Raw genomic sequence first — 12983 nt, 5'->3', positions numbered from 1 at the left:
AAAATATATTTAATATTAATATAAACCACCGTAACATTATGGACAGTTGAACATGAACATTGTGCATAGTGATAAAATCTTCACTGAAAATAATTCAAATGTATTACACATAATTAAGACAACTAAAACTTGTACAGAAATAAAAGCTTAAAAAACAGATTTTAAAGGTTAAATAAATATTACATTAGTATTCTTTCACGTACCACTAGACAATTAGAGACAGTCTAACAGTCTAATATCACGCTTTGAGTGGTGACTTGATTTGCGAGTTTAATGAAATCGCAGTTTAAATTCATAACTCAATGCAGTCAGATATCAAATCAATATTCCGCAGTGAAATTAACTGGTTTCACAACTTATAAGTAGCGTATGTTGGACAAGTCAAAAGTTGACAACAACAGCTGGAATGTTGCATGTGTGCGGACCTGGACCACTGCATATTCTAATAATAAATCAAAAGCATGACATGCATAAGAAATTTATTAGAAAAGTTAAGATATTAAAAAGGAAACACACTATTTCAAATTAAAAATAAAATATGCAAATAAAAAAAAATGTAAACGTGCATTGTAAAAAAAAAAAATTTGTAAGGTTACAAAATGTTACACTTAATATTAAATTATATTAAAAAATGAATAGACAATTTATCACATGAATTCCAAATTTCCAATTGTACGTAAGAATTCTATCACATTGTGTTTTTATCACATATTTTTATGTTAAAATGTGGTATATGCCACGGAAGAGGCGGGACGTGACTTTGCACATTTTGTGTTTGGTTCCGGTCCGGATTGCGAACGGGCATATCCGAGGGGCACAAAGTCGGAAGCGCAAGTATTTTGACGCAGCCCACACGTCGCAAACCGAACCGGAAACAAAGCTGATGTACAAAAACAGTCCCGCCTCTTCCGTAGCATATACTCCATTAAAATAAAAATGTTCAATGCAAAAAGATATTGTGCTTTTTTTTCTCTTTTTTTTAAACTTCAATACATTTTTAATCTGACATAATATCACGACACTCTATTACTAAAAACGTTTTGCTTTGTCATCCATAACCGATAGATAGGTGTCATACATTTGCATGACAGTTACAGTAAATATTGACGTGTCTCACCATGTACAGTATTTCATTTTGGAGGTCATTTGGGGACGGGGAAATATTATTTGATTTTATTTATATTTTGGGCATGAGGAAGTTGACACGGTCACACCTTGCCATGTACACCTGTGCGCAATGATCCAGAGCAGCATGCTGATTAGTGACAGCACTTAAATGGAGCCAGTGTAGTGACAGCAGTAGCAGGACACAAGCACAAGCTGCAGTTGCAAAGCCAAGGAAGCAGAATAACGGTCACTAATGGCTTGGGTCTTTTGTGTGAGGTAATATTTTTTTTTTCCCTTCCCAACTCACTTCATCTATGTTGACTTTTTTTTGTGTGTGTATGTTTAGTTGTCATTTTTCTCTCTTTTTAGGGTGCTTGTGTTCTGGCTGTTAGTCTTTGGACACTACGCAAATGGTAGGCCTACCTGTAAATCACCTGTTCAGTTGCAGAAGTATTGTAACTTTTGTGTCGTTTGATTTCTTAGGAGGTGGTTCGAGACATGGAGGATTTGTTCCTCCTTTTCAGTCAGCTGGTTTTTCACCCAGAAGCCAAAGAACTAGTTTGGATCCACAGCAATACAGTCAACTAGAGTCTGATATGGAGACATTCCTACAGAACGAAGACTATTTGGATTTGGCACCAATGGGCTATGTGGCTCAATCCCACGAAGACCAACAGCACGGTGAAAGTTTGTCCCAGGACGGTGCGGTCTTCGGTTTTGGTGGACGGTCGTTCCCTCCAGTAGAAAATATTTGCCCCATCTGTCCCCGTTGCCCTGAACCACTCCCGTGCCCGGAACCTGGCCCTTGCCCTCCTCCTTATTGCAAACGTGGCTATCGGCCTTGCCCTTGTCCTCCATCTTGCTGTAAGAACAGCCGTTCATGTCGTCCTTGGTTTCCTTGGTAGGCTCCATGTCCAAGTAGGTGAGATGAACTGTTTTTGTGCAAGTTTGACCCTTTTGGTTAAAGGTCTGTTAACTTGTAATTTTGTATTTTCTCCAGGTTTTTTTTGTCTGATCACTTTCTTGGCAACACCTATTAAACTTGGCGAAACTGGATTTGTCTTTGTACGTTTTTATTGATCAAAGCATTGGTCTGGACTGGAGTCCACTTTTAAATGAAGAACTAAAACTGTATCTAGGTTATTGAGGAAAATTAGGTATATGATTCCTCTTTGGCCGGAAGGCTGTTCACTTTTACGGTTGCAAAACATCCCACTTTGAGATGTTGTGATTCAAATACATGCATTTATTTTTTTTTGTAAATTACATCACAGGATCTGAACATATCTCATGCTCAATGCATGTATAAATATCCACTATCCTAAACCAGAGAGTTTAAACTAATAATGACAAAGTTATTTTTTTTTTTGTTCATACAAATGAGCTTTCAAAGATGTCACAAAGCTGCTGAACAGCAAACCATGAATTGCAGGAACTCGTTTTGTGATGTATTCCCCCCCATACACACACAAACACTCATTTTCTAATTCTGTACTCTGTCGTTTGTTTTACATAGGGCCGTATAAGACAAGTGCATCTAAACATGTCCGCCATTAGTGATGAATGCTAATATTGCAATTTAAAGCTATAACACTTGGGACTGACCTGCAAATAGCTAAAATCTGTGTAAAATTGACTCCATTGAAGTGCATTGCGATTTTTTTTTTTTCCCCTATTAACCTAAATTCTACAAAAAAAATGAAAAAACTTTTTCATGAAAAAAAATACTGGGATTGGCACCCACCACAATAACCCAGAAAATGAAAAAAATATGTAAATGTATATTTTCATAATTGGCAAATAGGTAAATGTGTATTTTTTTTTTTGTATCAATCGATTTTTTAAATCACTCAAGAGTTCTGTACGCCACATGCAGTTGTCCATCCCAAAAATAGACTAATATATGTTATTTTTTGGGTGGCATAGTGAATGAGCGGTTAGCACGTCTGCCTCCCAGTACTGAGGACGCAATATCGAGTCCAGGCTCGGGCCTTCCTGGGTGGAGTTTGCATCCTCTCCCCGTGCCTGCGTGGGTCTTCTCCGGGTGTTCCGGTCTCCTCCCACATTCCAAAGACATGCATGGCAGGGGGGAACTGTCCTGATTTTGAGTGGTGAAACACTCTTGCAAAATGCACACCTGAATGCAATTATAAAGAGCAGCTTCTGATTGGTGCAAGGGACAGTGCTTAAATAGAGCCAGTAGGGTCAACTGAACCAACAACAGCAGGACACAAGAATAAGCTGAAGTTGCAAAGCCAAGCAAGCAGGACACAGCGATTCACCGACAATGTGTGACTTGTGTGTGAGGTAATGTTTTTTTTTTTGTCTTATTTAATCACTTTGCCTATGCTGATATTTTGCTCTCTTTGTGTATGTCAATTTTATTTTATTTTTCTCCTTCTTGTCCAGGGTGCTTGTACTCTGGCTGGTAGCTTTTGGGCACTATGCTAAGGGTAAGTAACTGCCAGTTAGTGTGCACCTCCCAGAAATATTACAACTTTTTGTCTTCTTTCCTCCTTTTTAGGAGGTGGCTCACGACATAGAGGTTTTGCTTCTCCAAGAATCCTGCCACCTAGTTGGGATCCGCGGCCATATAGTGAACTTGAGTCCGATATGCCATATTTGTCTCAACCCAGTGCAAGTTCCTCTCAGGACGGCGGGTTCTTTGATTCTAACGGACAGTTGTTCCCTTCAGTGCAAAACATTTGCCCCATCTGTCCTCCTTGCCCTGAGCCGATCCATTGCCCGTTACCTGGCCCTTGTCCTCCTCCTCAATGTAAACGTGGCTATCGTCCTTGCCCTTGCCCGCCGTCTTGCTGTAAGCCCAGTCGCAACTGCCGTACACGGTATCCTTGGTAGGCTCCTCCCATGTCGCAGCAGGTGAGATGACATGCAGGGAGGTGTTTTTTTTTTAATTTTTTTTTATTTTTATTTTTTTTAATATATTTATTTAATTAAAATTGAAATTCTTAATCCCCCCTTTTTTCCTTTTCCAGGTAATTGACTTGCACTTCTGAAGTTCTTTGGCAGGAGCTATTAAATCTGTAACATGGCATTATGGTCCCTTGTCTTCCTTTCCTCACTGGCTACTACAAGGCCCAAATATTAGGCGAGGCATGTGTCATTTACCACGAGTTGCATCTTGGACCCTGCTAGTAGCACTCTTGTCAAATACACTCTTGCCAACGTTATGGATAGCTATATAAAGCTCTGGGATGGTATTGCTGTTAAACTGGGGTGAGTCAGAAGTTTCAGATGCAAATTGTCATTTTATGGTCATGTATGTGGGGCTGGAACGCTGACTGGTTTAGATGTGATTTCTCCTGTTTAGATGTGGAAATTTATTCTGAATTATATTTGGTTTGTGTACGCAATTAAAAAAAAAAAAGTTTATTTGATAAGTTTGAGTGAAACAAGTTGTTGGCGGTAATGATTTGGATTGTAATTAAAGGGGGTAGTTTTGGCTTCCCTTCTTAAAATGAACTTTTTTTTGGGGGGGGGGGGGGGGGGGGTTATGTGTACTTGTTCGAGATGAATAAAGATTAAATCAAATCAAGATAGAATTTCTGAAACTCACTGTGCTAATATCACGTTTATTAATCAGACTCAGGTCCACATAAACACACACAACATATAGAAGAGGAAAGGATTAAAAAATAAGATAAAATACGCAAATTTACATCTCAACAGAAGAGACAATTGTACCAATATGACCAAAAATGGGATCCGTATCGTACAGCACTTAACTTAGAATTTGTCAGCAACTGTATGATGCCATTCTGTGACCCATTTAGCCGACACGTAAATCCATACATCACGCAATGACGCATACTCACCTAAGGGGGGCAGTAATGCCACCGGAAGGAAAGCATTCTCTCTTCCGCTTGTCTTCAAGTAACACGAGCAAGATGGCGCGGTATTCAAGCTGGCGTCCATGATCACATTTTCCCTTGTGTTTGTGGAATACTAGAAAAAAAAACGGATTAATCAACTATTATTGGTGAACGTTGTAGCTTCGCGTGGAATTTCACGACACATCGCTCAGCAGGGCGTGTCGAGTGTTCAGATTGTGTGAAAATGTGTACAAAAAGTGTGAAAGAAGAGCACGAGGAGGATCTCAAAGACGAGGACGAACGACAGCGACAACTATTGGATGATGCTTTCAAGAAGCTTCGAGATGTGTTAGACGCTACAGGTTTGTTTACTTCTCATTCTCACAGTCGCCTACAGTGTTTTGTTGATCAATATGAGTTGTTTTTTTAATGATATATTGCCGATGTGGTCGTATACATTGCTGTCGCCTGCCCCTGTCCCACTGTACCAATGAGGGGCAGGCCTCACCTACACGTTCTCTCGTCTATCCGATCTTCGTATTGTCTTTGAGAACGTTTTAGAAACTCCTTCGACCTTGAACGAATCCTGACTAAAGTCGAGTTTTTCAAGTGACTCTCACCTAAATAGGGGCTGCAACCAAGCTCTAGTCCTGAAATGGGACTGAATGGATTTTTGATAATTGGGTCAAAATAACCGAATTACGAGTCAACAAGGGACTGATTATAAATAAATTATGTGGATACGTAATAGGGCTGCACAATATATCGAAAAAATATCGATATCGCGATATTGGCCCTTGCAATATGCATATCGCAAAGGCACGCAATAAGTTTTAGATGGAATTTTATGCTTTTTTTATGAATTTGACCAGTCCGATGCTAACTAAAATGGGCATCGCCATTCAATAGTTGATAATTACAAGACATAATTACAATTATTTAACTAAGATTACATGAAGGTTGCTTATTTTGCCCCATGAAAAATGTTTTTCTTTCATTAGGTAATAAAAACGTAATTTCTTTAGGTACATGTTAAATATCGCAATAATATCGATATCGCTATGTTCAGCAACTATATCGCATATCGCATGTTTTTCCAATATCGTGCAGCCCTAATACGTAACTAATTATGTCACTGCAATGTGAAAATGTCTTCAGTAGCAGTGAGCTGGACCCCAGTTAATAAGGTTCGAGCTTCATAAAGACAATGACTGGTCAGTAATATTTCTGTCTCTGTTCCAGCTTGAAAATGTGAATCCTTTCACTGTTGTTTATGTCACTGGCTGTTTGCGCAGGATGCCTCATGGCTTGGGTTGTAAATGGTTCCCCATTGACTAAGCAAATCTTAAATGGTTCCCCATTGACTGAGGAAATCCTAACTTTTGTAAACCATATGTGTTTTTTTGTGTTCTGTAGGCGTTGGTGAAAACCGTCTTCATCCTGAGCAGCAGGAGTTGTCTTCCACGGTGAAGAAGGAGGCGCGAAAGACCTCACACATTAAAGAGGAAGAGGTGGAACACAGCATCAGTCAGGAGGGAGTGAAGATTGAACATTTGGAAGAGGCCAGTATCACCACGTTGCCATTGAAGAGTGCAGACGACAGTGATGAAGGTGATGGGAACCACCGAGGAGCATCACAAGCAGACGGCTTCCTAGCTTCACTCTCGGGTAGTGATAACATAACGTCACATTCTGGTGACTCTGGGGAGGATAAATGCTTTACCTGCTCCGTCTGTTATAAAATATTTACTTGGAAGGAAGGTTTAATCCGACACTTAAGAATACACACTTTGGAGAAACCTTTTGCGTGCTCCATTTGTGATAAAACGTTCAATCAGAAGGGAAACTTGGTACACCACACAAGAAAGCACACAGGGAAGAAGCCGTTTGCCTGCTCAGTTTGTGGTAAAACATTCTCACGTATGACACACCAAAGACGACACATCAGAACGCACACTGGGGAGAAACCTTTTGCATGCTCTGTTTGTGATAAGACGTTCAATCAGAAGGCACACTTGGTACACCACACAAGAAAGCACACAGGGAAGAAGCCGTTTGCCTGCTCAGTTTGTGGTAAAACATTCTCACGTATGACAAGCCAAAGACGACACATCAGAGCGCACACTGGGGAGAAACCTTTTGCGTGCTCTGTTTGTGATAAAACGTTCAGTCGGAAGATCCATTTGGTGAATCACACAAAAATACACACTGGAGAGAAACCTCTTTCCTGCTCGGTTTGTGGTGAAATTTTCACTACAAACACCGATTTAATAACACACAGAATAACGCACGCTAATGAGAAACCTTTTTCCTGCTCCATTTGTGATAAAACGTTCAATCAGAAGCTACAGTTGGTACACCACACAAGAACGCACACAGGGGAGAAGCCGTTTGCCTGCTCAGTTTGTGGTAAAACATTCTCACGTATGACAAACCAAAGACGACACATCAGAACGCACACTGGGGAGAAACCTTTTGCGTGCTCCATTTGTGATAAAACGTTCAATCGGAAGGGAAACTTGGTACACCACACAAGAAAGCACACAGGGGAGAAGCCGTTTGCCTGCTCAGTTTGTGGTAAAACATTCTCACGTATGACACACCAAAGACGACACATCAGAACGCACACTGGGGAGAAACCTTTTGCATGCTCTGTTTGTGATAAGACGTTCAATCAGAAGGCACACTTGGTACACCACACAAGAAAGCACACAGGGGAGAAGCCGTTTTCCTGCTCAGTTTGTGGTAAAACATTCTCATGTATGACAAGCCAAAGACGACACATCAGAACTCACACTGTGGAGAAACCTTTTGCGTGCTCTGTTTGTGATAAAACGTTCAGTCGGAAGATCCATTTGGTGAATCACACAAAAATACACACTGGAGAGAAACCTCTTTCCTGCTCGGTTTGTGGTGAAATTTTCACTACAAACACCGATTTAATAACACACAGAATAACGCACGCTAATGAGAAACCTTTTTCCTGCTCCATTTGTGATAAAACGTTCAATCAGAAGCTACAGTTGGTACACCACACAAGAACGCACACAGGGGAGAAGCCGTTTGCCTGCTCAGTTTGTGGTAAAACATTCTCACGTATGACAAACCAAAGACGACACATCAGAACGCACACTGGGGAGAAACCTTTTGCATGCTCTGTTTGTGATAAGACGTTCAATCAGAAGGGAAGCTTGGTTTGCCACACAAGAACTCACACTGGGGAGAAACCTTTTGCATGCTCCGTTTGTGATAAAACGTTCAGTCGGAAGATCCATTTGGTGAACCACACAAAAATACACACTGGAGAGAAACCTCTTTCCTGCTCGGTTTGTGGTGAAATTTTCACTACAAACACCGATTTAATAACGCACAGAATAACGCACGCCGAGGAGGAACCTTTTTCCTGCTCAGTTTGTGGTGAAATTTTCACTACAAACACCGATTTAATAACACACAGAATAACGCACGCCGAGGAGGAACCTTTTTCCTGCTCAGTTTGTGGTGAAATTTTCACTACAAACACCGATATAATAACACACAGAATAACGCACGCTGAAGAGGAACCTTTTTCCTGCTCGGTTTGTGGTGAAATTTTCACTACAAACACCGATTTAATAACACACAGAATAACGCATGCTGAAGAGGAACCTTTTTCCTGCTCGGTTTGTGGTGAAATTTTCACTACAAACACCGATTTAACAACGCACAGAATAACACATACTGAGGAGAAATCTTTTTCTGCTCAGTTTGTGTCCGGAGATTCACTCGGAAGTCAACTTTAGTCAAAAATTCAAGCACATATACTGGCTCACCCAAGGGTCGACTTCTGCTGACTCAATGTGCAAATGTACTTCAATGTATCACATGAGATTTGTTCAGTAGATTCATACTTAGCTTATCATTTCCTTGAAAGATTTGCTCCAAGGTAAACGTTTGGCAAGAATACATAATGGGTATTAGAAACCATGAGATGCGGTGATGAGAGCAGATGTAAATAAATTGCTGGGGAAATAAATTGTAAACAATCATCGGCTATTTGTGGTATGATGGAAGTGTCCCAAAAATGCATGTGCATTTTAAATAGTAGTAATGTAGATGTTTATTAAAATTATTTTGTTCTTGTTGGACTTTGAGCTTGATTTTTTAAAAAAAGTCATTGTATTGTTTTTGTCATCATCGTCTGTTCTTGAACTGACATTTGTTGTGGTCCAGACACTGCTGACAATGTAAAGCGGTAAAATCAAACACAAATCACAAAAAAAATTGTCTCTTTGTGTTTTCATTTCAACTGTTTTATGTCGCATTTTAGAATGAATTTAATTTCTTCAGTGTTTAGTCTGGCTGCCAACTTTAATTTCAATTGATTGAAACTGCAAATAAGAAAAAAATGAATAGTTATCGCCTACTAATAATGGGTGAAATTATTTAATATTTCAATTGTATATTACAAAATAACTGCCATTTTAGCAGGGGTGCGTAGACCTTTTATATCCACTGAAGCCTCCTTTGTCAATAGTTGTATTATTGTTCATATTTCTGTGAACAAATTGAAGGCATCGGATTTGGTCGCAGCTGGACTGTTCAAGTTCGAGACAGTGTCATGACACGTCCTCGCCTGCGGGAGGCAGCAATGCTCTTGAATGTACTTAACTTGGGTCGTCTTCCCGGAAGTAAATCATTCCCACTTTCGCTTGTCTTCAAATAGCTTTCTAGAAAGAAGCTAGCAAGACGGTGCTGTCTCCAAGCTAGCATTCATGACCATCTTTTTTTCTTTATTGACGTATGTTTGTCGAATACCAAAACAAACTGATTAATCAATTGTTATTGTTGCATTTCGTCGCTTCGCGTGGAATTTCACGACACGTCGCTCAGCAGGGAGTGTCGAGTGTTGTGGCCGTCGTGCGAAAATGTGTACAAAAAGTGTGAAAGAAGAGTACGAGGAGGAGCTAAGTGCAATAAAAGACGAGGACGAACGACAAGGTCAACTATTGGACGATGTTTGCGAGAAGCCTCGACAAGCGTCACACGCTGCAGGTCGTGTACTTCTCATTCTCGTAGTGTTTTGTTTATCTATTATTATTGGCGTTCTTGAGATATTTGCCGTTGTGGTAGCTTCCATTGCTCACTGCAATGTAAAATGTGTGAAGTGATGGTGTGCTGGACCCCAGTTAATAATCTTGGAGCTTCAGAAGGAGTCAATTTTTCACAACGTAAATCAGTCAGTCAGTAAGATTTCTGTCTCTGTTCCAGCTTGAAAATGTGAATCCTTCCATTGTTGTTTATGTCGCTGGCTGCTTGGCCAGGATGACTCATGGCTCGGCCTTTGACTGAGGAAATCCTAACTTTTCTAAACCATGTGTGTTGTCTTTGTGTGTTCTGTAGGCGCCGGTGAAGACCGTCTTCATCCTGAGCAGCAGGAGTTGTCTTCCACGGTGAAGAAGGAGGCGGCAGAGACCTCACACATTAAAGAGGAAGAGGTGGAACACAGCATCAGTCAGGAGGGAGTGAAGATTAAACATTTGGAAGAGGCCAGTATCACCACGTTGCCATTGAAGAGTGCAGACGACAGTGATGAAGGTGATGGGAACCACCGAGCAGCATCACAAGCAGACGACTTCCTAGCTTCACTCTCGGATGATGATGACATAACGTCACATTCTGGTGACGCAGGGGATGATGAACACTCCAAAGTATTCACTATGAAGCATCACATGTTAGAACACACAGAAACGCACACTAGTGAGGATAACTTCTTTAGCTGCACAGTCTGTTATAAAAGATTCACTTGGAAGACCAATTTAATCCGACACTTAAGAACGCACACTGGGGAGAAGCCTTTTGCGTGCTCTGTTTGTGATAAGACATTTATTGTAAAAGCACACTTGGTGCGCCACACAAGAACTCACACTGGGGAGAAACCTTTCGCCTGCTCCGTTTGTGATCAGACGTTCATTGTAAAGGCGCACTTGGTGCGTCACACGAGAACGCACACTGGGGAGAAGCCCTTTGCGTGCTCCGTTTGTGATAAGACGTTCGTTGTAAAGGCCAACTTGTTACGCCACACAAGAACACATACTGGGGAGAAACCTTTTGCGTGCTCCGTTTGTGCTAAGACGTTCGTTGTCAAGGCACACTTGGTACGCCACGCAAGAACGCACACTGGGGAGAAGCCTTTTGCATGCTCAGTTTGTGATAAGACGTTCATTGTAAAGGCACGCTTGGTGCGCCACACAAGAACTCACACTGGGGAGAAACCTTTTGCATGCCCCGTTTGTGATAAAACGTTCATTCAGAAGGTACAGTTGGTAAACCACACAAGAACACACACAGGGGAGAAACCTTTTGGGTGCTCCATGTGTGATAAAGCGTTCATACAGAAGGTACAGTTGGTAAACCACACAAGAATACACACAGGGGAGAAACCTTTTGCATGCTCCATGTGTGATAAAACGTTCGTTCAGAAGGTACAGTTGGTAAACCACACAAGAATACACACGGGGGAGAAGCCGTTTGCCTGCTCAGTTTGTTGCGAAACGTTCTCAGATTTGAAAAGCCAACGACAACACACAAGAATACACACAGAGGAGAAACCTTTTGCATGCTCCATGTGTGATAAAACGTTCATTCAGAAGAACCAGTTGGTAAACCACACAAGAATACACACAGGGGAGAAATGTTTTTCGTGCTTTGTATGTCATAAAACGTTCAGTGAGAAGGTGCACATGGTAGAGCACAGAAAAACACACACGTGGGAGGATAAACCCTTTACCTGCTCAGTCTGTTGTAAAAGATTTGCCTGGAAGAAAAGTTTAATCCGACACTTAAGAACACACTCTGGGGAGAAACCTTTTGCATGCTCTTTTTGTGGTAAAACCTTCAATCAGAAGGTACAGTTGGTTAGCCACACAAGAATACACACAGGGGAGAAACCGTTTGCCTGCTCTGTTTGTGGTAAAACATTCTCAGATCCGACAAGCCGAAGACGACACACAATAACACACACTCGGAACAAACGTTTTACGTGCTTTGTGTGTGATAAAACGTTCAGCGAGAGAGTGCACATGGTAAAACACAGAAAAACACACACTGCGAAGGATAAACCATTTACCTGCTCAGTCTGTTATAAAAGATTTGCTTGGAAGAAAAGTTTAATCCAACATTTAAGAACACACACTGGGGAGAAGAAACCTTTTGCGTGCTCGGTTTGTGATCAAACGTTCAATCAGAAGGTACACTTGGTGAATCACTCAAAAATACACACCGGAGAGAAACCTCTCCCCTGCTCGGTTTGTGGTGAAATTTTCACTGCAAAGACCGATTTAATAACACACAGAATAACGCACACGGAGGAGAAACCTTTTTCTGCTCAGTTTGTGGTCGGAGATTCACTCACAAGTCAGCTTTAGTCAAACATTCAAGCACGCGCACAGTGTCAACGTCTGCTCAACTCAACTTTATTTATAAAGCGCTTTAAGAACAGGCATTGTTGTATACAAATTGCTGTTCATGTATCACATGAGATGTGTTTAGTTAATTCATAGTTTATCTTTTTCTTAAAAGACTCACTCAAAGGTAAACTTTTGGCAAGAATACATAATTGGTTAGAAACCATGAGACACAATTGTGCTGGTGATGAAAGCTGATGTAAATAAATTGTAAAGAATCTTTGACTTTTTGTGGTATGATGGGAAAGTGTCCCAATAATGTATGCACAACTGTAAAGTTGGTATTTATTAAATATATTTGTTGTTGTTGGACTTTGAGCTTGATTTGCAAAATCATTGTATTGTTTTCGTCATCGCCTGTTCTTAAAATGACGTTCGTTCTGCTCCAGACACTCCTGACAATAAAATCACATACATCGCAAAACAATTCTTTTTGTGCTTGCATTTCAACTGAGTTTTTGTACTTCCGGTAGCATTTTAGAAGGAATTTAGTTAGTGTTTAGTTTGGCTGGCAACTTTAATTTCAATCAATTTCATCTGCAATTAGGTGTTTATCATCAGCTGTGGGTGAAATGATTTAATTTTTAAATTCTATATC

The 12983-nt window shown here is 40.7% G+C and overlaps 2 protein-coding genes and 2 long non-coding RNA genes across 5 annotated transcripts; all 4 read left to right on the top strand.

Annotated features, from left to right (window-relative positions):
- The first annotated feature begins 1227 nt into the window (after nt 1–1227).
- LOC144030583 (uncharacterized) lies at nt 1228–2163 on the top strand. Of its 2 annotated transcripts, none has more exons than XR_013287293.1 (4): nt 1228–1383; nt 1477–1520; nt 1591–2025; nt 2108–2163. It is a non-coding gene; the product is annotated as an uncharacterized LOC144030583 (long non-coding RNA). The 2 variants fall into 2 exon arrangements; XR_013287292.1 differs by having other exon boundaries at nt 1591–2029.
- Nucleotides 2164–3282: 1119 nt separating this feature from the next.
- Nucleotides 3283–4162, top strand: LOC144030624 (uncharacterized). Its single transcript, XR_013287305.1, has 4 exons — nt 3283–3414; nt 3517–3560; nt 3632–3987; nt 4104–4162. It is a non-coding gene; the product is annotated as an uncharacterized LOC144030624 (long non-coding RNA).
- Nucleotides 4163–4990: 828 nt separating this feature from the next.
- Nucleotides 4991–9106, top strand: LOC144030494 (uncharacterized). Its single transcript, XM_077536857.1, has 2 exons — nt 4991–5302; nt 6357–9106. Exons 1-2 carry the CDS (start codon nt 5185–5187, stop codon nt 8720–8722), a joined length of 2484 nt encoding a protein of 827 aa, XP_077392983.1. The 5' UTR covers nt 4991–5184; the 3' UTR covers nt 8723–9106.
- Nucleotides 9107–9639: 533 nt separating this feature from the next.
- Nucleotides 9640–12697, top strand: LOC144030496 (uncharacterized). The gene is made up of 2 exons (XM_077536858.1): nt 9640–9974; nt 10323–12697. Exons 1-2 carry the CDS (start codon nt 9848–9850, stop codon nt 12344–12346), a joined length of 2151 nt encoding a protein of 716 aa, XP_077392984.1. The 5' UTR covers nt 9640–9847; the 3' UTR covers nt 12347–12697.
- Nucleotides 12698–12983: the final 286 nt, after the last annotated feature.

Source organism: Festucalex cinctus, chromosome 11 (genome assembly GCF_051991245.1).
Source record: "Festucalex cinctus isolate MCC-2025b chromosome 11, RoL_Fcin_1.0, whole genome shotgun sequence".
NCBI lineage: Eukaryota > Metazoa > Chordata > Actinopteri > Syngnathiformes > Syngnathidae > Festucalex > Festucalex cinctus.
This window is presented reverse-complemented; position numbering and strand designations above follow the sequence as displayed.